Below are 27,723 nucleotides of genomic sequence, written 5' to 3'. Positions count from 1 at the left end.
AGTGCATGGATCATGCTATCCCAAAACAGAACCAAGACACTATCCTCCAAAAAAGGAAGCCAATCTGGAGGTCCCCTGCCATAAACAAACTCTACAACAGAAGGAAAAAACTGTTGCAAAAAGAGAGTAAAATCCCATAAGTGGAGGAGTTCCCTGGTGAGCCTCAGTAAGAAGCTGAAATCCCTTTTTGGCCTCCAAAGCTAGCTACGAAAACAAAATCGCCACAGATTCTAGGGACAACACAAAGCATTCTACAGCTATGTCAAGAATCTCAATGGCAATACCCAGATCTGCTTTGAGATACAGCACAACAGCACGAAAATTACAGAACCAACTGATATTGCCAACATCCTGGCAAATGGGTTCAGTGCACATTTTACCCACCCCCTTACCCTCTAAAGGGCCCATATCTATACAGAAAGAATGCATAGTCCCTGTAATCACAACTACACAGGTAAAAGCTGCATTCCCTAAAGCCAAAACACAGCATCCATGGGACCGGACAACATCCCAGGCTGTGTTTTACATGAACTTCAGAATGAACTGGCTTCCCCACCTAAGCACCATGTTCAATCAGTCTCACATCAGGCTTTGTGCCCACTGAATGGTGCACAGCAAGAGTTATCCCACTTTACAAAGGGGGAGCCACCAGTGATCCCAGAAACTATCGCCCTATTAGCCTGACGAGCCTAGTCTGTATGGCCATGGAACTTATCATGGAACTCATAAACAAAGACATTGGTAACCTCCACTCTGGACCCCACCCAGTTCGGGTTTGTGAAAGGCAGAACCTGACTGACTTATTTGAGGCAGTAACCAAAGCTGTAGATGAAGGTAAGGTGGTTCACACAGCCTATATCTTGACCTCGCCAAGGCTTTCAACACCATCCCCCATTCTGGAATTATAGCTAAACTCACTAAACTAGCTATAAATCCCTACGCCACAAGATGGGTTGCTAACTGGCTCACTGACAGAACCCACACTGTAAAAGTTGCAGACTCCAAATCTGTCTTAAAACCAGTGACAAATGAAGTATCACAGGGTTCAGTCCTGGGACCTCTCCTGTTTAGCATCTACTTCTCTGAAGTACAGGCTAACACAGAAGGCCTCTGGCTAAAGAAGTTCGCAGATGACTGCAAACTAGGAGCCACAGTTGAGTCCCCAAATGATGTGGACATCCTACAGAAGGGCCTCACTGAGACAGATGCCTGGTGTCAGAGCCATGGCCTCAAGCTCAATGCCAAAAAGTACACCGTCATCCCCTTTGGTAAAAACTATGTACCCATGAACTACCACATAGGCGGCAGTCTACTTAACGCCGAATGTGTGATGAGACCTTGGGACCCAGGTGGACAGTAGTCTCTTCTTTGACAATCACATTGCCAAAGTAGTCAGGAAATCCTTCTATGTGGCACACATCATCACAAAAGGGTTCACACATCCAGGAAAAAAAAAAGAGGTCATTGTTCCCCTCTACTCGACACTCATTAGACCCATTATAGAGTACAACGCCCCTTTTGGAATGCACCTCACAAGACATCTGCAGCAGCTGGAAAGGCCACAGAAATACCTCACAAAGAGGATTACTGGCCTCAAACAGATGCCCTACACTGACCGTCTTAAAAAAACTCCAGCTTTACTCCGTAGCATATCACCTACTCCAAGGTGATCTCTGCCTAACATATAAAGCTATGTCACACTCAGAGCTGTTGGACATGCTACACCTAAAGAAATCCCAACCATTCTGAGCTACATGCTCTAGAGACCTAAATCTTGTCACCACAATAAACAGGACATGCTGGAGGGATAGATTCCTGTCCCAGAGACTTCCCATACTCTGGAACAAGCTACCCATCTATGTCAAGCAAAGTTCCTCATTAGCACTCTTCAAGAAAAACCTTGAGTGGATGGGAAATAGGAAATACACCACAGGGATCAGTTCTGTGGCTCTGCTCAACAGGGGTACAGGAAAATAACCTTCTTGGGTGGCGTAAGCCAGGGAACCTTGTTGGCTAGGCTTACTTAGGCCCTTGGGCCACTAGTCTAATACCTACCTACGAACCAAAACAGTCCACTTATACCGTGCTGACGAGCTCATAAGAAGGCCGAAACATGCCTGACTACAGCTAGTGGCATTTGGCTTTGTTAGCTTGAATCTGTTTATAAAGACTTAAAAAGGAAAAAATCATGGACATTCAGAAGCCATATAGCTGAAATAATGCCCTTAAGCGGTCATATGCATATATCCCATGGGTCTCTATTCCAGGAAGTTTAATTTATCACACAGTGAAAACTCTAGCTTGGCTAGATTTTTCCTTGTAGTTTTTACTAATTGATTTGTCTATGTGACTTTACATATACACATTTATTTATTTGCATGTGTTAACCGGGTTGGTCCAGCTGGGTAAGAATTACCCTTTTTCAGTGGAGACCCGAGGGGAAAAGCCCCAAACACACACTATAGGAAATATAGAAGGGTAAATGAAAGACCTCTATTAAGAGCTTTTGTTGTACTGACTACAAGACAGAGATGAAAAATGACAATGATAAATTGGAATGCATGAAAACAAGGGCATTTAAGAATATGAATATATATGCAGCATCTACCCCAAGAACAAAGACAATGAAATGCAAATTTGTAATGTGTGTGAAGCTGAAAACATTTTGAATCATACTTATTAGTCTTGATATGCATCCTAAAAATGCTCTGGGAAAAACTGACAACTGTTACCTATATGACAAACACTGTTACGGTGACAGAATGAAATGGAAGACCAGAATGGATGCATATGAAACTGCTAAAATGGAAATACAATTTGCAGCCTAACGTTTGTTACTAAAATAAAAATAAAAAAGGAGAGAGAGATACTGATATGGTGCAATGAAAATTCCATTAAATACTGCATGCCGTAATGGCACACTGCATACATACTAAGAGAACTTCCAGATCCTAGCTATTGTAAAGGACTCCTAAAAGAAGATCAGCAGAAAAGCAAATAACGAAGTGAGCAGAAATAAATGTTCTGCTTGTTTTGTAGAAGCCAAGGATAGCAGGGTGTGGACTACCAGCTTTCTACTGTACTCGCAGAGAACAAATTCACTATACTAGTAGTGAACAAACTTTACCCAGTCCCTTTATTATTCCCCATTAAGACACATCACTCTCTCTCAAAAAGCAACACCCTTAATGATGACCATATTATATCCATAATATTTTGTTTACCTCAAAAAACAACACATCAAGCACTACAGACAAGCATTGCAAAGTTTTCCCTAGAGAAGTAGCGTTAAAAAAAAAAAAAGCTGTCCAATTACCCATGGTTATACAGTATACTTACCGCTTCATCCAAGACTAAAAACCTCACTTGGGACAAGACAAGTTTACCAGTTGAGATCAGGTCATCAACTCTACCAGGTGTTCCCACAACAATGTCAACCTACAAAGCAAGCAATAAAATATTTTAAGGAAACAAAGATACACACTTTCTAGCTCCAATTTCAACAGAAATAATACATTACTTGTTCTCTACACTTCATAACATGAATATATGCACAAACATATATTTCAATATAGATAGATAAATCACACAAAACTCAAATGCAAAAAGGTGAAAATTATAAATGTAGTTTAATAGGATGTCATATTATCAAAAGTTCAATTACGATACACCTTTGTCCACTGAACCTTAAACAGCGAATGCTCACTTCCATGAACATTCAGTTCAACTAATCACTTTCCCAGGTAAAGTAACGACTTGCCTAGAATCAGAAATTTGCCCCTTTCCTCACTGTAGTGCGATCTCAGAGTTTGTATATATAGTTGCGGGGGGGGGGGGGTTTAAAATACTGCGCTTTGTGTTAACAATACAAATGCTGGGAAGTCATTACTTTCCCTGGGACAGTAATTCATTGAACTGAACATTCGCTGTATAAAGTTCGATGTACAAACGTATGTGGGCAATGAACCCTGGATAAAATGATATAGACTCAGTTTAATAACTTGATACTCAGCATTATGTTCAGAAACCAAATAGAGATTAGTCTGTAAAAGGCCAAAACACAAGAAAGTACACTGTGAGAAAATAAAAAGTTTAAAAATTAGCCACATTACATGTCTTAATAATGGCTAGTCACACAAGTACCTATCTGACAGATGACGGCACTTGCCTAATCAGTCATTTTACATTATCTTCTGCAGTAAGTAACAACGGAATTTTCTTCTTTAGAAAAAGTACAGTTGTGAACACTTACCATAAATGTAGATGTTCGAGTGTATTCACTGTTGCAGTCATTACACTTGGGTTATCCTGCTGGCAGGCCACCCTCAATCGGCCTGAGTTCCAAAGTCTAGATCCGGCGTCGGTTGCAGTCACCTCTTCCCTGACGTCAGTGTGCCAGGGGTATACAAGATGCAGCAGACACCATTTTCTTCAGTTTTTCTTGCCCCAGATGTCAGGTGTCCCCAAAAGGGTAGGCTAAAAATATGCCAATAAAACATGCATGCACCAAAATATCATCTACAAGCAAATACACCACAGAGGTTGTATAGATTAGAGAAGTGCAGATAAGTTCCAGCAAAGATAAGGGGGATGGTGGGTAGGTAACCTGGACTGCAACAGTGAATACACGCGAACATCTACATTTCTGGTAAGTGTACACAACTGTATTATGTTCTTTGTGTTTCACTGTTGCAGTCATTACACTTGTGTTGAATCCCAAAGCTATGGTTGGGAGGCTGGAGCTAAATAGCATTAGGAGCGGCTATGAGGCCCTGCAAAACTGCAGTGGCAAAGCCTGCCATGGATTTAGAGTAGAGTAGTAAATGATAGTGCTTTGTAAAGGTGTGCACTGAACTCCAGGTAGCAGCCTCTAAAATGTCTTTGGTTGGTACTCCCCTGAGGAAGGCTGCTGCTCTGGTTGAATGTGGCCTAATGCCCTTAGTCACTGGCTTGCCATGTTGTGAATAGCAGAAACGAATGCAGTGGCCTAACCACTTTGAAATAGTCTGCTTAGAGATGGCCTTTCCTTGTGATCCTGCAGCATATGCCACTAGTAGCTGCTCAGTCTTTCTGAAAGCTTTGGTTCTGTTCAAGTAGAAGCGCAACTGTCTGTGTATGTCCAAAGAATGCAGAATTCTCTCCCCCTTATTTTATTTAATTATTTATTTATTTAACATTTGTTGACCAGGAATGTCCGACTAGGTTCCACAGAGCCTGTTTTCAGCAGAGGCCTGGGGAGAAATGCTCCAGATGCATGTCTTTGGAATGTGGGAGGAAACCTGAGTACCCAGAGGAAACCCACGCGAACACAGGGAGAACATGCAAGCTCCACATAGAAGGCACCCCAGCCGAGAATAGAACCAGAGAACCTCTTGCTGTGAGGCGACAATGTTAACCACTGCACCACTGTGCCACACTATTCTGTGAGTTTGGATAAAAAGTAGACAGTTAAGGGCCACACTGGACACTACCTTAGGCAGAAATGTCTGTTTTGTCCTCAGAGAAACCCTGTCTGGATAAAAAATGATAAAAAGTTCCACAGCCGTGAGTGCCTGTAGCTCTGAGACTCATCTTGCAGATGTTATTGCTAGGAGCAGAGCTGTTTTCCAAGATAAAAATTTTATATCAGCTGTAGCGGCTGGCTCAAAAGGAGGCAGGGTGAGTTTTTCCAAAACAAAATTGAGGTCCCATGCAGGTATTGGTGATTTCCTTGGAGGCCTTAAGTTTTTGTCCCCTCTGAGGTACTGCCTTAAAGGATAAGAAATGATTGGTGGCTCTGTATTGTAATGAGCCGAAATGGCAGATGCATGAATTTTAATTGATGAAAAGGATAGGCCTTTGCCCAGCATCTCAGTTAAGTATTGTAAAATCTGAGGAATATTTGGTACAGCTGTGTCAATTCCTTGTGCCTGGCTCCAGGCACAGAATCTCTTCCATTTTCCGGCATAAGATTTTCTGGTACTAGGCCTTCTGGCTTCCAAAATGACATCCATCACAGCTTTAGTGAGAAGTGCATTTTGTATGACTAAATTATCCGCCATGCTGCCAGATTTAAGGTCTTGAGTTGGCTGTGTAGGATCTGATTGTTTTTTTGGGACAGTAGACGAGGTATTTGAGGCAGGGTCCAGGCCGGGCATTGAGTCAAGTTCCTTAGGATTGGATACCAGTACTGGTGGGGCCAGTCTGGGGCAATCAGTATCATCTTTGGCTTCTCTTGTCTGACCTTTAGGAGTACCTTGGGGAGGAGAGACAGTGGAGGATAGGCATACACTGCTAAGTTTTTCCAGCTGAAAGATAGGGCGTCCACTTTCCATGCTTGTCTGTGATAAGTCCTTGTGCAGAATCTTTTTAGTTGGTAGTTGTGAGGAGAAGCAAATAGATCTATATCTGGGGATCCCCATTTCCTTGTTATCATGCTGAAGACTTGTGGATCCAATTTCCACTCGTGGGGATCCATGAGGTTTCTGCTTAGTTCGTCTGCCAGAGTATTTTATTTTCCTGGCAGGAATTGTGCCTGCAGATGCACTTGGTAAGTCAATGCTGTGTCACACAAAGTCATGGCCAGTCTGCAAAGGGGGTAAGAATGAGTGCCTCCCTGCTTGTTTATATACCACATGACCGTGGTGTTGTCCATCTTTATCAGTAGTTGTCCCGGATAAAGTAGGTCCTTGAAGGCTGTCAGGGCATTCTGAACAGCTAGCATCTCATTTTGACTGATATGCAGATGCACTGTGCACCATGTGCCTTGAAAACATCTTCCTGCCATGTGGGCCCCCCAGGCATAATCTGATGCATCTGTTGTTAATATCTGCCTGGCTGGGGGTAAAGTGAATGGCTGTCCCTTGTTCTGGTGACAAGCCTTCGCCCACCATCCAAACTCCTGCTGCAGGCAGGGAATGAGGGTAATTATTGTTTCCAGGCTGTGTTAATGTTGAGCCCAAACACTTTTTAGGTACCGTTGACGTTTCCTCATATGCAGTCTCGCATATGGAATTAGTAGAATGCAGGATGCCATGAAGCCCAAAGCCTGCATAATATTTCTTGCAGATAAAGTACAGTTGTGTACCTACCAGAAATGTAGATGTTCGAGTGTATTCACTGTTGCAGTCATTACACTTGGGTTTATCCTGCTGGCAGGCTACCCGCAGTCGGCCTGAATTCCAAAGTCCTGGTCCAGCGTCGGTTGCTGTCGCTTCTTCCCTGACATCAGTGTGCCAGGGGTATACAAGAAGCAGCCGACGCCATTTTATTTAGTTTTTCTTGTCCCAGATATCAAGTGCCCCCAAGAAGGTAGGCAATACATATTGCTTATAAAAACATACAGTAAAATAACAACAATACCTTCATGTACAAGCAAATACACCACATAGGTTGTATAGGATAGAGAAGTATAGATAAGTCCCAGCAAAGAAAGGGGGATGGAGGGTGGGTAACCTGGACTGCAACAGTGAATACACGCGAACATCTACATTTATGGTAGGTACACAACTATGTTCATCGTGTTTCACTGTTGCAGTCATTACACTTGGGTTGAATCCCAAAGCTGAGGTAGGGTGGTTGAGTCTAAATAGGATTAGGAGTGGCTATGAGGCCCTGCGGAACTGCAGTGGCAAAGCCTGCTCTGGACTTAAGAGTAAAGAGGTAAGTGATAATGCTTGGTAAAAGTGTGCAATGAACTCCAAATTGCAGCCTCCAAAATTTCCTGGGGCAATCAAAATCATTTTTGGCTTCTCTTGTCTGACTTTTAGGAGTACCTTGGGAAGGAGAGGCAGTGGAGGAAAGGCATAAACTGTTAGGGTTTTCCAGTTGAATGATAGAGCATCCACTTTCCATGCTTGTGAGTGATAAGTACTTGTGCAGAATCTCTGTAGTTGGCAGTTGTGAGTTGAAGTGGCTGTTGCCCTGGTGGAGTGAGATCTAATGCTGCTAGGTACAGGTTTCCCATGGTGTATATAGCAAAAACGTATACGATGTCCTATCCATTTTGAAATGGTCTGTTTAGAAATGGCTTTTCCCTGTGCTCCCGCAGCATATGCTACCAATAATTGCTCAGATTTTCTGAAAGCTTTGGTTTTGTCAAAGTAGAAGCGTAAAGTACAGTTTTGTACCTACCATAAATGTAGATGTTCGAGTGTTCACCCTGCTGCAGTCATCACACTTGGGATGAGTCCCAAAGCTAAGGTAGGGTGGAGGCATTATAAAGGGTTAGAGGAGGCAATGAGGCCCTGCAGGACTGCAGTGGCGAAGCCCGCCCTGGACTTAGAATAAAGAGGAAAGTGATAGTGTTTGGTGAAGGTGTGTACAGAACTCCAAGTTGCAGCTTCTAAAATTTCCTTGGTAGGAACCCCCCTGAGAAAGGCTGTAGAGGTAGTTGTAGCCCTGGTAGAATGGGATCTAATGGTAGGAGGAACTGGTTTCCCATGATGGGTATAGCAGAATCGTATGCAATGGCCTATCCATTTTGAAATGGTTTGCTTGGATATGGGCCTCCATTGAGAAGCTGTAGCATAGGAAACAGAGCTGGTCAGTTTTTCTGAAAGCCTTAGTTTTATCCAAGTAATATCGAAGCTGCCTGTGAATGTCCAAGGAATGCAGGAGTCTCTCACCTTTGTTCTGTGGATTGGGGAAGAAAGTGGGTAGATGGATGGTTTGATTTAAAGCTACACTGGAAACCACCTTTGGCATGAAGGAAGGATTAGTGCGTAGAGAAAAGTACAGTTTTGTACCTACCATTAATGTAGATGTTAGAGTGCTCATACATCCGCAGTCATTACAGATGGGGTAATCCTGCCGTCAGGCGGGTCCTCGGTCGGCCGAATTCCAAAGTCTAGGTACGGCGTCGGTTGTTGTCCCTTCTTCCCTGACATCAGTGCGGCAGGGGTATAAAAGAGGCAGCCAACGCCACTTTCTTCAGTTTTTCTTGCCCCAGATGTTAGGTGCCCCCAGAAGGAAGGCAAAACATAATGTTATGCAAACGTGCAATATAGATAAATCAAAAAACAGTAGTTGCAAGCAAATACACCATAAAAGAATACCCCAAATAGGTTGTATGATAAAGGTGTTTGTCATAAGGCCTGTCCTAAGAGGGGACGGAGGGGGGGAACCTGGACTGCAGCTGTATGAGCACTCGAACATCTACATTTATGGTAGGTACAAAACTGTACTATGTTCATCGTGCATACAGCTGCAGTCATTACAGATGGGTAGAATCCCAAAGCTAAGTAAGGGTGGTAGGCACTAAGTGGAACTAGGAGGAGCGAGGATGCCCTGCAGGACTGCTGTGGCAAAGCCCGCTCTAGATTTTGAGTATAGTGGAAGGTGGTAGTGCTTGGAGAAAGTGTGCACTGAACTCCAAGCAGCTGCTTCCAAAATGTCCTTGGTAGGGACCCCCCTGAGGAAAGCTGCAGAGGTAGCTGTGGCCCTGGTGGAGTGGGATCTGATGTATGCAGGCACAGATTGTCCATGAAATGAATAACAAAAGCGTATGCAGTGGGCTATCCATTTTGAAATTGTCTGTTTGGAAATAGCCTTTCCTTGAGCACCTGTAGCATAGGACACAAAGAGTTGCTCAGATTTCCTGAATGGCTTTGTTCTGTTCAAGTAATAACGAAGTTGTCTGTGAATGTCCAAGGAATGTAGTAGTCTCTCCCCTTTGTTCTGTGGATTTGGATAAAAGGTAGGTAAGTGGATAGTCTGATTAAAGTTACACTGGATACTACCTTTGGCATGAAGGTAGGATTGGTTCGTAAGGAAACTCTGTCCTGATGGAAAATGATGAATGGCTGCACAGCCATGAGGGCCTGCAGTTCCAAAACCCTGCGTGCTGAGGTGATAGCCAGAAGGAAGGCTGTTTTCCATGACAAGTATTGTAGCTCTGCTGAAGAAGCTGGCTCAAAGGGAGGCAGGGTCAGCTTTTCCAATACGAAGTTGAGGTCCCAAGCTGGAACTGGTGGTTTCCTTGGGGGTTTTATATTTTTTGCCCCTCTGAGGAACTGCCTTAATAGAGGATGTGAGAATAGAGGAGGGTCTGTGTTGTATTGTGCAGAAATGGCTGAAGCGTGGATCTGCATGGAGGAGAAGGAAAGGCCACTGTTTAACATCTCAGCTAGGTACTTTAAATTTGAGGTATATTTATTACCCAAGGATTCTGGCCCTTTTCTTGATTCCAGGAACAAAATCGTTTCCATTTGGCGGAGTAGGCTTTTCTAGTAGAAGGTCTTCTGGCCTCCAAGATGACATCCTGCACCTCCTTGGAGAGGAGAGTCTGTTGGGAAATTAAGGTATTCTCCATGGAGCTAGATTTAGGGTTTTGAGCTGGCTGTGAAGGGTTTTGTAGTTGTGCTGGGACAACAGAAGAGGGACTAGAGGTAGGATCCATGGTGGGGAGTGTGTCAGGCTCTTTAGGAGCGGATACCAGTGTTGTCGTGGCCAGTCTGGAGCAATGAGAATCATTTGTGGCCTCTCTGCTCTGGCTTTTAATAGAACTTTGGTCAGTAGAGGAAGAGGCGGGAAGGCATAGACTGTCAATGTTGTCCAATTGAAAGAGAGTGTGTCCACTTTCCAGGCCTGTGGATGATAGGTCCTTGAACAAAATTTTTTCAACTGGTAATTTCTGTGAGTAGCAAATAGATCTATGTCTGGCTGTTCCCATGCCCGAGTTATCTTTGAGAAAACTTGAGGATGCAACTTCCATTCGTGTCGGTCTGTCATATTTCTGCTTAGGTTGTCTGCCAGTGTGTTTTCCTTCCCTGGCAGGAATTGTGCCTGTAGTTGAATTTGCAATTCCAGTGCTGTGTTCCATAGGGTCATGGCTTGCCTGCACAGGGGGTATATGAATGAGTTCCCCCTTGTTTGTTTATGTACCACATGACTGTGGTGTTGCCTGTCCTTATCAATAGCTGGCCTGGATGCAGTAGGTCTTTGAAGGTCATAACAGCATTTTGCACGGCTAGCATCTCCTTTTGGTTGATGTGTAGGTGCTTCTCTTTTTGGGACCATTTTCCCTGAATGCACTGATCTGCCATGTGTGCTCCCCAGGCGTAGTCTGAGGCGTCCGTTATGAAGATTTGAGTTGCTTGAGGTACACAGAAAGGGAGACCTGTGTTTCTTTGGCATGCTTGAGCCCACCACAAAAATTCCTTTTGAAGGCATGGAATGAGTGGTATAATTGTTTCCAAGCTGTGGCTGTGTTGAGACCATATGTTTTTTAGGTACCACTGTAGTTTCCTCATATGCAGCTTTGCACATGGGATTAGTAGGATGCAAGATGCCATGAATCCCAGAGCCTGCAGGACTTTCCTTGCAGTTATAGTCTGGTGAAAGTTGCCATTTTGCTGAAGTATTGAGACAGTTACCCTTGTTTGTCTGGCGTGAGGTAGGCCATCTGGGTGGTTGTATTTAAGCTGGCACCCAGGACAATTATCTGTTGAGAAGGTATTAGTTTTGATTTCTTTTTGTTCACTGTGTATCCCAGGAAGTTTAACAGTTTTATTACAAACGCCAGATGCTGCAATAGAATGTCCTTGCTGTCTGCTTGGATCAGGCAGTCGTCCAGATATGGGTAGATTTGTATTCCTTGTAGTCTGCAGAAGGCAATTACTGATGCCAGGCATTTCGTAAACACTCTGGGCGCAGTAGATAAGCCAAAGGGCAATGCAGAGAATTGGTAATGGGTTGAACCTGCAAGAAATCCGAGGTATCTTCTGCAATCTTGTCTGATAGGGACATGCAGGTATGCCTCCTTGAGGTCCAGTGCTACCAGCCAAGACTCCTTGCCCAGCATGGGAAGAAGCTGCTGTAATGTGAGCATCTTGAATTTTGGCACCTGTAGGTATGTGTTTAGGATGGATAGGTCTAAGATAGGTCTCCAATCTTTGTCTTTCCTTGGTACCAGGAATAGTCTGGAATAAAAACCTTGACCATGTTCTTTTGCAGGTACCTCTTGAATCGCTTTCATATTCATGAGAGCGGAAATTTGGATTTGTGCCTCTGCCCTTTGATTTTGTGGCAGGTTTGGCATGCCTCTCATTTTTGGAAGGGTGTGAAAGTGGAACCTGTATCCTCTGTCTATAATGTCCAGAATCCATTTGTCTTTTGTAACAATATGCCAGTTTTTTGAAAATAATGCCAGTTTTCCGCCCAAAGGTGCTGCCATTAAAGCTTTGCTTGGCAGGCATAGGGGGAAGTCATTGTGTCTGTTTTCTAAATGACTGTGATCCATCTTCTCCACCTCTTGGGGTTGGTGCTTGCCACTGTCTTGCTCTGTAAGATCCTTGAGGTTGTCCTCTACCCCTTGGGCGTCTGTGTCTGCCCCTTTGAGGTCTGTCCGTGGCTGGAAAGAACCAATTTTTTGAAGGCTAGTTTCTGCTGAAGCGTGGAGGTTATACCTGCAGGAAATCTTTCACTGTTTGCATAGATTTCGCTTTTTCCTCCATTTTCTTTAGTACCTCCTCAGCTTTAACACCAAACAATACATCTTTTTGAAGTGGTGCATCTAATAACTTTGCTTTGACATGATCTGGTAAGGTTTGCTCTTTGAGCCAAGCATGTCTCGATAACAGACCCGTGACAGCAGCTCTACATGAGGCCTCTAAAGCATCAAAACCACACTGCAAGGTATGTTTACCCACTTGCTCTGCACCATGCAACAAATCCTGCAACTCTTTCAAATCTGGTTGTTCTGTTTGTGTCATTTTGCTTTTTAACTGGGATAACAAAAACTGTTGGTACTTTAACATATGGAATTGACAGTTTAATGCCCTCATGGCTAAAGTGGCAGATGTATACACCTTTTTCCCCCACCTTTCTAATGCTCTGGAATCTCTCTCTGAAGGTAAAGGGTTTTAGCAGTAGAGGCCTTTATTCCATTGGGACCCTGTGAAATAGTTTCTGGGTCAGCAGTATGGCTTTTATAAAGGAACTGGTGAGAATCAGGGACCCGGTAATATCCGTCTGGTTTAACAGGGGCTGGAGGTAAAGAATCTGGATTAAGGCTGGCTTCTGCGTACACATCCTCCAAAATATCTAAAACAGGAGGGATAGCCAGGGGCCTATGCTGGGGGAGCAGTAGAAATTCCCTGAGCCTTTTCTTGGAATCTGAGTAATCTTGGCCTTCCCAGTGAAAGTGTTCCCTCAATGTATGCAGGGTTTCCCCAAAAGAGTAGTCCTCAGGTGTGGAGACCGAGGGAACAGACTCCTCAGCATCAGAGTCTTCGAAAGGGGAATAGGCATAATCCTGGTCCTCAGAATGTTCTGAGGTAATAGAAGCCTGGTCTGAGGAAGGGTAGTCTTCCTCCAATCTAGGTCTTTTCGTAAATCTCAGGAGCTGGCCGACCGGCACTTGCGAACTGCTTCGGCTTCGGGCACCGCGCGGCAAGAAAGACTGAAGAAAATGGCATCGGCTGCCTCTTTTATACCCCTGCCGCACTGACGTCAGGGAAGAAGCGACGACAACCAACGTCGGACCTAGACTTTGGAATTCAGCCGACCGAGGACCCGCCTGACGGCAGGATAACCCCATCTGTAATGACTGCTGCTGTATGCACGATGAACATCTCTGTCTTGATGAAAAATGAGGAAAGGTTCCACTGCCATAAGAGCCTGTAATTCTGAAACTCTCCTAGCAGAAGTTATTGCCAGTAGCAGGGCAGTCTTCCGTGATAGGAACTGAAGGTCTGCAGAAAAAGCTGGTTCAAAGGGAGGTAGTGTTAGTTTTTCCAGAACAAAGTTGAGGTCCCATGTTGGTGTAGGAGCTCTTCTAGGTGGTCTAATGTTTTTTGCCCCTCTGAGGAACTGCCTTAGGAGTGGGTTTGAAAATAAAGGTGGATTTGTGTCGTAGTGAGCTGAAATAGCTGAAGCATGGATTTTAATTGAGGAGAAGGAAAGTCCTTTATGTAACATCTCAGCTAAATACTGCAGAATGTGAGGCATATGAGGCAGAGTTGTGTCTTGGCCCTTAGCTTGGTTCCAAGCAGAAAACCTTTTCCATTCGTCCAAGTAAGCCTTCCTGGTGCTTGGCCTCCTGGCTTCTAGAATAACATCCAGCACTGCTTGTGAAAGAAGAGCTGGTTGGCTGCTTAATTTATTTGCCATGCAGCCAGGTTTAAGGTTTTGATCTGGCTGTGTAGAATCTGCTTGTCCTGCTGCGTGAGCAAATCAGGTATTTGAGGCAATATCCATGGTGGACTGTGAGCCATATTCTTCAATAGCGGGTACCAGTGCTGGCATGGCCAGTGTGGGGCTATGAGAATCATTCGAGGTTTCTCCTTTTTGGCTTTCAAAAGAACCTTTGTGAGAAGAGGTAATGGAGGAAAGGCATATGCTGTCAGGTTTTTCCAACTGAAGGAGAGAGCGTCCACTTTCCAAGCTTGATGGTGGAATGTCCTTGTACAAAATTTTTTCAGCTGGTAGTTTTGAGGACTGGCAAGCAAGTCTATATTTGGTAGGCCCCATCTTTGAGTTATCATTGCAAATATTTGTGAGTCTAGCTTCCACTCGTGGGGATACTTGATATTTCTGCTTAGGTAGTCTGCCAATGTGTTTTTCTGTCCTGGCAGGAAGTGAGCTTGTAACTGGACTTGGTAGGCGAGAGCGGTGTTCCATAAGATTATTGCCTGCCTGGAAAGAGGGTAGGAATGTGTGCCCCCTTGTTTGTTTATGTACCACATTACTGTGATGTTGTCCGTCTTTATTGCCAGTTGTCCAGGTTGTAGTAGAACCTTGAAGGCTGTCAGAGCTTTCTGTACAGCTAGCATCTCTTTTTGGTTTATGTGCAGTTTTCTTTGTTCTGCAGTCCATAGGCCTTGAATGCATTGCCCTGCCATGTGTGCCCCCCAGGCATAGTCTGAAGCATCTGTTGTGATAGTTTACCTGGGTGGGGGCAAGGTGAAAGGCTGACCCTTGTTGAGGTGACATGCCTGTGCCCACCATAGAAATTCCTGTTGAAGGCAGGGAATGAGAGATATCACTGTGTCCAAGCTGTGGCTGTGTTGAGACCATACGCTTTTTAGGTACCATTGTAGTTTCCTCATATGCATTTTTGCAAATGGTATTATCAGAATGCAAGATGCCATGAAGCCCAAAGCCTGCAGAATTTTTCTTGCCGTTAATTGGGTCTTTGTTGCCATTGTCCTGAAATATTGAGTCAGTTGTAATTGCCTGTCTGGGGTAAGATAAGCCTTCTGGGCCGTTGTGTCCAAGCTGGCACCCAGGAATGTCATTTTTTATGAGGGTACTAGTTTTGACTTCTTTTCGTTTACTGTGTATCCCAGACAATTTAGTAGATGCTTCACAAAAGCCAGATGTTGTAAAAGAATGTCTTTTCTTTCTGCTTGGATGAGGCAGTCGTCCAGGTATGGATATATTTGAATTCCTCTTTGTCTGCAATATGCAATTACTGGTGCCAGGCATTTTGTGAATACTCTGGGCGCAGTAGATAAGCCAAAGGGCAGTGCAGAGAATTGATAATGAGTCTAACCTGCAATGAAACGGAGGTATCTTCTGCAACTTTGTCTGATAGGGACATGCAGGTATGGCCTCCTTGAGGTCTAACGTTACCAGACATGCTTCCTTGCCCAACATGGGAAGTAGCTGCTGTAGTGTTAGCATCTTGAATTTGGGAACTTGTAAATAAGTGTTGAGAATTGAAAGGTCCAGAAGTGGTCTCCAAGCATTTTCTTTTCTGGGTACTAGGAAGAGTCTTGAGTAAAATCCTTGGCCTTGCTCTTGAGTTGGTACCCTTTGAATGGCTCTCATGGCCATGAGAGCTGTAATTTGTTTTTGAGCCTCTGCCCTTTGATTTTGTGGCAGGTATGGCATTCCTCATTTTATTGGCAAGGTGTGAAACTGGAATCTGTCTCCTCGTAAAATTATGTCTAGGACCCATTTGTCCTTTGTGAACATATGCCAGTTGTCTGCAAATAGTGCTAATTCTCCCCCCAGGGGGGGCTGACAAAAGAGCTTTGTTTGGCCAGCTGAGGTGCAAGTCATTGAGTTTGCCTTCTGGTGGATTGAAACCGGTCTTCTCCTCACTTCTGGGTTGGAGTGCCCCATTGGCGAGGTTTATACTGAGCTTGTGATTGTCCTCTGCCCCTTGGGCGCCTGCATTTACCCCTCTGAGGCCTGTCAGAGGCTGGAAAGGACCAATTTTTTGTTGGCCAGTTTCTGCTGAAGCGAGGGGGTTGTACCTGTAGGAAATCTTTGACTGTCTGCATTGATTTTGCCTTATCTTCCATTTTCTTTAAAACTTCTTCTGCTTTAACACCAAAAAGAACATCCTGCTGTAAGGGAGCATCTAGTAGTTTTGCTTTAACATGATCAGGCAGACTTTGTTCCTTGAACCAGGCATGCCTACGTATAACTGAACCAGTGACAGCTGCTCTGCAGGAGGCCTCAAGAATCAAACCCACAATGTAAGGTGTGTTTACCCACCTGCTCAGTGGCGTGCAACAAATCCTGTACTTCTTTCAATTCAGATTGTTGAGGGAGGGTGGTTATCTTTTGTTTTAACTGAGAGATCAGAAATTGTTGATACTTAAGCCTATGAAATTGACAGTTTAGAGCTCTCATAGCTAAAGTGGCTGAGGTGTAAACCTTTTCCCCCATCTGTCTAATGCTTTGAATCACTTTCAGAAGGTACTGGATTTTTAGCCATGGAAGCCTTAGCCCCCTTGGGACCCTGGGAGATAGTCTCTGGGTCAGCTACTGGGCTTTTGTAAAGAAATTTGTGGGAATCAGGTACTCTGTAGTATCTGTCAGGTTTGGCCGGGGCAGGAGGCAGAGTCAGGGTTGAAACTGGACTCTAGACATCATCCACAATGTCCAAAACAGGAGGGATGGCTAGAGGTCTGTGTTGGGGGAGTAAAAGAAAGTCTCTGAGCCTTTTCTTGGAATCAGAGTAATCCTGACCTTCCCAGTGAATGTTCCCTCACAGTGTGTAAAGTTTCCCCAAAAGAGTAATCTTCTGGAGGGGAAGCTGAGGGAATAGAGTCCTCAGCATCAGAATCTTCATAAGGAGAGAAGGAATAGTCTTGGTCCTCAGAGGAAACCGAAGAAATAGACAGTTGTTCAGAGGAAACAGATTCTTCCTCTTGTCTAGGCCTTTTGTCAGGAGGAGGCTGAGAACCCCTGATAAGAGAAATCAGCCATCTTGAGCATCTGTTTCTTAGGCATAGGGCCTTGAACAGGAGACTGAAGTGAAGCCTTTTTAGATTTGGAAGGAGTCTTCGATTTGGAAAACGTTTTGACTGTAAGAGTCGTCGGTCTGAAAACGCCTTCAGAAGGCGATGGTGTTTCCGAAGTACCGACGTCCTTGGAAGGTAAATCGTCGGTAGGGCCTGAAGTAAAGGGCTGCGTCGGCCTAGTACATTCCGTCAAAATATCCATAGTGGTCTCTGGTTCCTGAACTGCGGTAGTCAGAGGCTGCGTCGGAGCCTCACTGATAACCGGAGAACCGGAGACCGGATCAATCGAGGCCTCGGAATCGGGCTTAGGCCTAGGCTGTCGATCCTTATCCCTGTGCTTTTTGTGCACGCCGATAGTCGATAGCTCCGACGGCATGTTATAATTAAATTTTCTGCTAAAAAGTGTTGTGCGAAATCAAATCGTCTTTTAATAGCACGTTTATTAAATCTAGCACAAAAACGACAAGAAGTGACGTCATGATCAGGGCCTAGGCAAGGTATGCAATAAGAATGAAAATCCTTATGAGGTATTTGCTTCCCACAAGAAATACAATTGTTAACTTTTTCTGACATCGGTCTGAGGCAAGAAAAGTTTCCCCAACAGGGTACTTAGCTTTATAGAAGACTTCGGTCTGAAATTCGAATTCGAAAATCTCAGGAGTTGGCCGACCGGCACTTGCGAGCTGCTTCTGCTTCGGGCACCTCGCGGCAAGAAAGACAGAAGAAAATGGCGTTGGTTGCAATATATGTACCCCTGGCGCACTGACGTCAGGGATGAGGCAGCAGCAACCGACGTCGTACCAAGACTTTGGAAATCCGGCCGACTGCAGGACCGCCTGATGACCGGATAACCCAAGTGTGATGACTGCAGCAGGGTAACACGATGAACATCTGCCTATGAATGTCCAAAGAATGCAGTAGTCTCTCCCCTTTAGTCCGATAAAAAGTTGGTAAGTGAATAGTTTGGTTTAGAGCCACACTTGACACCATCTTTGGCATAAATGTAAGGTTAGTTCTTAAAGGCACCCTGTCCTGGTGGAAAATGAGGAAAGGTTCCACTGCCAATAGTGCCTGTAATTCTGAAACTCATCGTGCTGATGTTATTGCGAGGAGCAGAGCAGTTTTTCAAGAGATGTATTTTAATCCTGCTGTGCTAGCTGGCTCAAAAGGAGATAAAGTAAATTTTTCCAAAACAAAGTTGAGGTCCCAAGTTGGACTAGGTGCTCTACGGGGCTGTCTTATGTTTTTAGCCCCTGTAAGGTATTGTTTTAGCAAAGAATTAGAGAAAATTGGTGGATCCGTGCTGTAATGAGCAGAGATGGCAGAGGCGTGGATCTTGATGGATGAAAAGGAGAGGCCTTTGTCCAGCATCTCAGTTAAATAGTATTTGAGGAATGTTTGGGACAAGAGGGTCAAGGTTGTGAGCCTGGTTCCAGGCACAGAATCTCTTTCATTTATCCGAATAGGCTTTCCTGGTACTAGGCCTTCGGGCCTCCAGGATGACATCCATAACAGCTTTGGAGAGATGCATTGCTTGCTTTACTAAGGAATCTTCCATGCAGCTAGGTTTAATGTGTTTAGCTGGCTGTGGAGTTTCTGACTGTTGTGCTGAGTCAGCAGATGTGGGATTTAAGGCAAAATCCAGGATGGTTCTTGTGCTAAATTCTTTAAGATTGGGTACCAGTGTTGTCGTGGCCAATCTGGTGCAATGAAGATCATCTTTGGCTCTTCTTGTCTGGCTTTTATGAGCCCCTTTGGAAGGAGAGGTAGTGGTGGGAAAGCGTATACTTGTAGGTTTTTCCAGCTGAATGAGAGGGCATCCACTTTTCATGCTTGTGGATGGTAACTCCTTGTGCAGAATTTCTGTAGCTGGTAGCTCATTGGGGATGCAAACAGATCTATGTCCGGGCTCCACCATTTCTGTGTTATCATTCTGAATATTTGTGGATTCAATTCCCATTCGTGGGGATCCATGTTTCTGCTTAAGTCGTCTGCCAGTGTGTTTTTCTCTCTTGGCAGGAATTGTGCTTGCAGATGAACTTGACAGTTTAGAGCTGTGTTCCACAAGGTCATGGCTTGTCTGCAGAGGGGGTAGGAGTGAGTACCCCCTTGCTTGTTTATGTACCACATAACTGTGTTGTCTATCTTTAGTAGTAGTTGTCCTGGATGCAGAAGGTCCTTGAAAGCTATAAGGACATTTTGTACAGCTAGCATCTCTTTTTGATTGATGTGAAGATGCCTTTGTTCTGCGGGCCACTTGCCCTGAATACATTTTCCTGCCATGTGTGCTCCCCAGGCATAATCCGATGCATCTGTTGTCAGTGTTTGCCTGGCTCGGGGTCGAGTAAAAGGCTGTCCCTTGTTGAGGTGAAAAGCTTGAGCCCACCATCGAAACTCCTGTTGAAGGCAAGGAATTAGTGGTATAACTGTTTCCAAATATACACTCTTTAGGTACCATTGTAGTTTCCTCATATGCAGTCTGGCATATGGAATTAGTAGTATGCAAGATGCCATGTAACCCAAGGCCTGCAGAATTTTTCTTGCAGGGAGTTGGGCCTTTGTTGCCATCAACTGAAAGTATTGAGTCAATTGTCCTTGCTTGTCTGACGTGAGATAAGCCATCTGGGCCGTTGTGTTCAAGATAGCACTCAGGAATATTACCTCTTGTGAGGGCACTAGTTTTGATTTCTTTTCGTTTACTGTGTACCACAGGTAACTTAACTTTTTTGCAAACGCCAGATGCTTTAGAAGAATGTCCTTGCTCTCTGCTTGAATCAGGCAGTCGTCCAGGTACGGATAAATTTGAATTCCTTTCAGTCTGCAAAATGCAATTACTGGTGCCAGGCACTTTGTGAAGACCCTGGGTGCAGTAGATAAGCCAAAGGGCAGTGCAGAGAATTGATAGTGCATTGAACCAGCTATGAATCTGAGGTATCTTCTGCAATTTTGTCTGATAGGGACATGCAGGTATGCCTCCTTGAGGTCCCAGGTCACGAGCCAAGCTTTCTTGCCCAGCATGGGAAGAAGCTGCTGTAGTGTCAACATTTTGAATTTCGGAACATCCAGGTAAGTGTTTAGAGAAGAAGATCCAGAATGGGCCTCCAGGCTTTGTCTTTTCTGGGCACCAGAAAGAGTCTTAAAATCCTTGACCTTGTTCCTGTGGTGGTACCTTTTGAATAGCTCTCATGTCGAGTGCTGTAATTTGTTTTTGAGCCTCTGCCCATTGATTTTGCGGCAGATTTGGCATTCCTTTTAACCTTGGCAGAGGAACCCGTAACCTTGAGATACAATGTTGAGAACCCATTTGTCTTTGGTGATCATTTGCCAATTGTGATAGAAAAGTGCCAGTTTTCCTCCCAAGGGGGCTGCCAAGAGAGCTGTTTGGCAGCTGTAGTAGGAAGTCATTGGGGCTGCTTTTTATATGGTTGGGGCCTGTCTTCCCCTTCTTTCTGGCCTGGAGCACCCCACTGTCGAGGCCTGTAAGGACCTTGTGGTTGACCTCTACCTCTTGGACGTTTGTATCTGCCCCTTTGAGGTCTGTCTGTAACTGGAAAGTACCAATTCTTTGTTGGCAAATTTCTGCTAAATCGAGGAGGCTGAACCTGTAAAAAATCCTTCACCGTTTGCATAGATTTTGCCTTATCCTCCATTTTCTTTAATACCTCTTCTGCCTTAACTCCAAATAACACATCCTGCTGCAAAGGTGTATCCAATAATTTTGCTTTAACATGATCTGGTAATGTATGTTCTTTTAACCAAGCATGCCTTCTAATGACAGAGCATGTAACTGCTGCTCTACAGGAGGCCTCTAAAGAATAAAAACCACACTGCAAAGTATGCTTTCCCACTTGTTCAGCAGCATGCAATAAGTCCTGCATTTCTTTAATATTAGGAGGATCTGAATCTGGAAGCATTTTTTTATTTCAACCGAGACATCAGAAATTGCTGATATTTTAACATATGAAATTGGCAATTTAAGGCTCTCAATGCTAAAGTTGCAGACATATATACTTTCTTTCCCCATCTGTCTAATGCTCTGGCATCTCTGTCCAAGGGAACTGGATTCTTTGCTGATGAGGCCTTAACTCCTTTGGGTCCCTGTGAAATAGTTTCAGGGTCAGCAACAGGGCTTTTATACAGACATCTGTGAGAGTCAGGGACTCTGTAGTATCTGTCGGGTTTAACTGGGGCTGGAGGTAAGGAATCAGGATTTAAGCTGGATTCAGTATACACATCATCCACAATGTCTAACACTGGCGGAATAGCTAGGGGTCTGTGTTGAGGTAATAAAAGGAAGGCTCTGAGCCTTTTCTTGGATTCTGAGCAATCCTGGCCTTCCCAATGGAAATGCTCCCTCATGGTATGTAAAGTTTCCCCAAAAGAGTAGTCCTCAGGCGGGGAGGCTGATGGAATTGATTCCTCAGCATCAGAATCATCATAAGGGGGTAAAGAATATCCTAGGTCTGAGGGTGAATCTGAGGAAATGGACACCTGGTCGGATGAATCATAGTCTGCATCCTGTCTAGGCCTTTCATTAGGAGGGGGATGCGAACCCCTGATCAGAGTGATTAGGTCTTCGGCCATTTTGAGCATTTGTTTCTTAGGCATAGAGGCCTGTCCTGGAGAATACGGTTTCTTTGTTTTTAAAGGAGTCTTAGACTTAGCAGAGGGTTTAATGCTTAACTGAGTAGGTCTGACGACACCCTCTGAAACTGTGGGTTGCTCAGCTACTCCGGATCCCTCTGTAGGGTTAGTCTCGGTAGGCTGAAAAACTTGTGCATCCAAAGGCCCAGCCATCGCCACGTGGGAGTCGGAGGCGGCCTGTGGTTCCGCAGAAGCGGTCGTCAGGGGCTGCGAAGGCGCCTCGCTGAAAATCGGAGAACCGGCGACTGGCCTAGAAGAGGCTTCCTCGTCAGTTCTGGGCCTCGGATGCCTATCCTTATCCTTGCGCTTTTTATGTATACCGGTCGTCAGAAGTTCCGACAGCATGGTGTAATTGAATTTTCTGCCGAAACAATGTCGGGCAAAATCAAACCGACATTTAATAGTGCGCTTGTTAAACCTAGCACAAAACCGACAGCCAGTTACGTCGTGGTCTGGGCCTAGGCATAGGATACAATAGGAATGGAAATCCTTATGAGGTATTTGCTTCCCACAAGTAGTACAATTATTAACTTTTACTGACATTGGACTGAAGCAAGAAAAAGTTTCCCCCACGGGGTACTTAGCTTTGTAGAAGACTTCGGTTCTGGATTCGGAATGAAAATCTCAGGAGTCGGCCGACCTGCACTTGCGAACTGCTTTTGCTTCGGGCACCGCGCTGCAAGAAAGACTGAAGAAAATGGCGTCGGCTGCATCTTTTATACCCCTGCCACACTGACTTCAGGGAGGAGGCGACAGCAACCGATGCCGGACCAAGACTTTGGAACTCAGGCCGACTGGGGAAACGCCTGATGGCAGGATAACCCCAAGTGTAATGACTGCAGCAGTGTAACACGATGAACATCTGTAGTATTGTCCGTCTTTAGTAATAGTTGTCCTGGCTGTAGCAGATCATTGAAGGCTGTCAATGCATTCTGTACAGCTAGCATCTCTTTTTGATTGATATGAAGATGCATTTGGTCTGCGGGCCACGTGCCCTGAATACATTTTCCTGCCATGTGTGCCCTCCAGGCATAATCCGATGCATCTGTTAGCATCTGCCTGGCTGTGGGTAAAGTGAAAGGCTATCCACTGTTGTGGTGACAGGCCAGTGCCCACCATCGAAACTCCTGTCGCAGGCAGGGAATAAGAGTTATTATTGTTTCCAGGCTGTGGCAATGTTGAGTCCAAACACGTTTTAGATACCATTGTAGCTTCCTCATATGCAGTCTGGCATATGGAATTAGCAGGTTGCAGGATGCCATGAAGCCCAAAGCCTGCAGAATTTTTCTTGCAGGTAGCTGGGTCTTTGTTGCCATCATTTGAAAGTAATGAGTCAGTTGCCTTTGCTTGTCTGGCATGAGATAAGCCATCTGGGCAGTTGTATTTAAGCTTGCACACAGGAATATTATCTCTTGAGAGGGCACTAGCTTTGATTTCTTTTCGTTTACTGTGTACCCTAGGCAAATTAGTAATCTTTTTACAAACGTCAGATGCTTTAGTAGAATGTCCTTGCTCTCTGCTTGAATAAGGCAGTTGTCCAAGTAGGAATATATTTGAATTCCTTTGCAAAATGCAATTACTGGTGCCAGGCATTTTGTGAAGACCCTGGGCGCAGTAGATAAGCCAAAGGGCAGTGCAGAGAATTGGTAATGCATTGAGCCAGCTATGAATTTGAGGTATCTTCTGCAAGATTCTCTGATTGGGACATGCAGGTATGCCTCTTTGAGGTCTAAAGTAACTAGCCAAGCTTTCTTGCCCAGCATGAGTAGAAGTTGCTGCAGTGTCAACATTTTGAATTTTGGAACATCCAGGAAAGTATTCAGAATAGACAGGTCCAGTAGTGGTCTCCAGGTTTTGTTCTTTCTGGGTACCAAGAAAAGTCTAGAGTAAAATCCTTGCCCCTGTTCTTGCTGTGGTACTTTTTGAATAGACCTCATGCCCATGAGAGCAGACATTTGTTTTTGTGCCTCTGCCCACTGATTTTGTGGCAGGTCTGGCATACCTTTTGAACTTGGTAGGGTGTGAAAGTGGAACCTGTAACCCTGAGAAACAATATTCAGTACCCATTTGTCCTGGGTGATCATGTGCCAATTTTCTGAGAAAAGTGCTAGTTTTCTCTCTAAGGGTGCTGCCAAAAGATAAGTGCTTGGCATTTGTAAAGGAAATTCATTGGGACTGTGTCCTATAAGGTTGTGATACGTCTTCTCCGCCTTTGGGGGCTGAAGCACCCCATTGTTTAGGTCTGGATGCGCCTTGGGGCTGAGATCTGCCTCTTGGGCGTCTGTAGCTGCCTCTTTGTGGCCTGTCTGACACTGGAAAGGACCAATTTTTAGAAGGCCAGTTCCTGCTAAATCGAGGTGGCTGAACCTGTAAGAAATCCTTTATTGTCTGTATTGATTTTGCTTTATCCTCCATTTTCTTTAACACCTCTTCTGCCTTAACACCAAACAAAGTATCATGCTGTAATGGAGCATCCTATAATTTTGCTTTAACATGATCAGGTAAACTCTGTTCTTTTAACCAAGCATGCCTTCGAATGACAGAACCTACAACTGCGGCTCTGCAAGATATCTCTAATGAATCAAAACCACATTGCAAAGTATGCTTCCCCACTTGTTCAGCTGCATGCAATAAATCCTGCATTTCCTTGTTCTCAGGACATTCAGAGCTTGTAAACATTTCTGTCTTAACAAAGACATTAGGTACTGTTGATATTTAAGCATGTGAAACTGGCAGTTTAAAGCCCTTACAGCTAAAGTAGCAGAGGTGTAAACTTTTTTCCCCCATCTGTCCAGTGCTCTAGAATCCCTATCAGAGGGAACAGGGTTTTTTGCAGTGGAAGCCTTGACCCCTTTGGGATCCTGAGAAATAGTTTCTGGATCAGCAGCAGGGTTTTTAATAAAGAAATTTATGAGAATCTGGAGCCCTGTAGTACCTATCTGGCTTAACTGGTGCAGGGGGTAATGAATCAGGAGTCAAACTGGAATCAGAGAAAACAGCATCAACAATATCTAGTACAGGGGGGATAGCAAGAGGCCTGTGCTGAGGCAATAAAAGAAAGTCTCTGAGCCTTTTCTTGGATTCTGAATAATCCTGACTCTCCCAATGGGAATGTTCCCTCATGGTGTGCAGGGTTTCCCCAAAAGAGTAGTCCTCAGGAGGAGAGGCTGAAGGGATAGATTCTTCAGCATCAGAGTCCTCATAGGGAGGAAGAGAATATCCCTGTTCTGAAGAGGAATCAGAAGAAATAGAAACCTGGTCAGAGGAATCATAGTCGTTGTCTTGCCTAGGCCTTTTATCAGGAGGGGATGGAAGCTCCTGATCAAAGTAATTAGGTCCTCGGCCATTTTGAGCATCTGTTTCTTTGGCATGGATGACTGTCCAGGAGAATGCTGTACTTGTTTCTTTGTCTTTAAAGGTGTTTTAGACTTTTCCTTGGATGCTGAAGAAGTCTTGATACTAAGCTGTGTAGGTCTGAAAACACCCTCAGAAGCAGATGCCTGCTCAGCGGCTCCAGACCCATCTGAGGGAATTGTTTCCGTAGGCCCAATACCTTGAGTTTCCAGATGCCTAGCTGTCTCCACATGGGAGTCGGAGTTGGCCTGTGGCTCTGAGGTAGCGGGTATCAGGGGCTGCGAAAGCGCCTCACTGAAAATCGGCGACTGGCCTAGAAGAGGCTTCGTAGTCTGTTTTGGACCTTGGATGCCTGTCTTTTTCTTTGTCCTTGTGCTTTTTATGGACTCCGGTCATCGGTTGTTCCAACGGCATTATATAGTCAAACCTTCGGCCAAAGTAACAAAAAGCAAAATTGAACAGATGCTTAATAGTGCGTTGGTTGAATCTAGCACAAAACCGACAACTAGCAACGTCATGGTCAGGGCCAAGGCAAGGAATACAGTAAGAATGAAAATCCTTATGAGGTATTTGCTTCCCACAAGAAATACAATTGTTAACTTTTACTGACATCGGACTGGAGCAAGAAAAAGTTTCCCCAACGGGGTACTTAGCTTTATTGAAGACTTTGGATCTGAAATTCAAATTCGAAAATCTCAGGAGTCGGCTGACCAGGACTTGCGAACTGCTTTTGCTTCGGGCACCGTGCAGCAAGAAAGACTAAAGAAAATGGCGTCGGCTGCATCTTATATACCCCGGCGCACTGACGTCAGGGAAGAAGCAACAGCAACCGACGCTGGACCAGGAATTTGGAATTCAGGCCGACTGCGGTTAGCCTGCCAGCAGGATAACCCAAGTGTAATGACTGCAGTAGTGAAACACGATTAACATCTGGGCCTTTGTTGCCAACAGTTTGAAATATGTAGTCAGTTGCCTTTGCTTGTCTGGCGTGAGCCATCTGGGCAGTTGTATTTAAGCTTGCACGAAGGAATATTATCGCTTGAGAGGGTACTAGTTTTGATTTCTTTTCACTGAATGTGTACCCTAGGCCTGTTAGAAATCTCTTTACGAATGCCAGTTGCTGTAGTAGAATGTCCTTGTTCTCTGCTTGAATGAGGCAGTCGTCCAAGTAAGGATATATTTGTATTCCTCTTTGTCTGCAGAATGCAATTACTGATGCCAGGCACTTTGTGAAGACCCTGGGCGCAGTAGATAAGCCAAAGGGCAGTGCAGAGAATTGGTACTGCATTGAGCCAGCTTTGAATCTGAGGTATCTTCTGCATGTTTGTCTGACTGGGACATGCAAGTATGCCTCTTTTAGGTCTAAAGTCACAAGCCAAGCCTTCTTGCCCAGCATGGGCAGAAGCTGCTGTAGAGTCAACATTTTGAATTTTGGTATATCCAGATATGTGTTTAGAATAGATAGGTCCAGTATTGGTCTCCAGGTCTTGTCCTTTCTTGGTACCAAGAACAGTCTTGAATAAAATCCTTGTCCCTGCTCTTGCTCTGGTACTTGTTGAATGGCCCTCATGTCCATGAGGAATAAGACTTGTTTTTGTGCCTCTGCCCATTGATGTTTTGGCAGGTCTGGCCAGCTGTTTGTCCTTGGCAGGGTATGGAAGTGAAACTTGTAGCCTTGTGACACTATGTCTAGGACCCATTTGTCCTGTGTTATGTGCCAATTTTGAGAAAAAAGTGCTAGTTTTCCCCCTAAAAATGCTGCCAGAAGAGAAGTGCTTGGTGCAGGCAGGGGGAAGTCATTGGGACTGTTTCCTGTACGGCTGTGATTTGTCTTCTCCACTTTTGGAGGTAGAAGCACCCCATTGTTTAGATCTGTACGAACCTTGGGGCTGGGATCTGCCTCTTGGGCGTCTGTACCTGCCCCTTTGTGGTCTGTATGACACTGGAAAGGACCAATTCTTTGTAGGCCAGTGTCTGATAAATCTTGGAGGTTTGTACCTGTAAAAAATCTTTAACCGTTTGCGTAGATTTAGCTTTGTCCTCCATTTTCTTTAACACCTCCTCTGCTTTAACATCAAACAAGGTATCATGCTGTAAAGGAGCATCTAATAATTTTGCTTTGACATGGTCAGGCAGATTTTGTTCCTTTAACCAAGCATGCCTCCTGATGACAGAACCCGTAACAGCGGCCCTGCAGGAGGTCTCCAAAGAATCAAAACCACATTGCAAAGTATGCTTTCCAACTTGCTCAGCTGCATGCAATAAATCCTGAATTTCTTTGTTTTCTGCACATTCAGAATTTATCAACATTTTCTGTTTAAGCAGTGACATAATATATTGCTGATATTTGAGCATATGAAGTTTAAAATTTAAAGCCCTTACAGCCAACAGAAGCAGAGGTGTAAATTTTCTTCCCCCATCTGTCCAATGCCGTATAATCCCGGTCAGAGGAGGTAGGGTTTTTTGCAGCGGATGCCATGACCCCTTTGGGACCCTGAGAGATAGTTTTGGGTCAGCAGCAGCGTTTTTGAAAAGGAATTTATGA

General features: G+C 44.6%; 1 protein-coding gene across 1 annotated transcript in view; it reads right to left on the bottom strand.

Moving 5' to 3' along the window:
* Positions 1 to 27,723, bottom strand: part of DDX1 (DEAD-box helicase 1) — a 1,380,291-nt gene that overhangs the window by 809,250 nt on the left and 543,318 nt on the right. Inside the window, exon 15 of the mRNA XM_044064805.1 lies at positions 3,340 to 3,438. Coding sequence (XP_043920740.1) covers positions 3,340 to 3,438 — 99 coding nt within the window. The remainder of the gene's footprint in view (positions 1 to 3,339; positions 3,439 to 27,723) is intronic.

This window comes from Protopterus annectens, chromosome 1.part0 (genome assembly GCF_019279795.1).
Source record: "Protopterus annectens isolate FY-2018-M chromosome 1.part0, PAN1.0, whole genome shotgun sequence".
Taxonomy (NCBI): domain Eukaryota; kingdom Metazoa; phylum Chordata; order Ceratodontiformes; family Protopteridae; genus Protopterus; species Protopterus annectens.
Note: the sequence above shows the minus strand (reverse complement) of the source record. Positions and strands in the feature narration are given on the sequence as shown.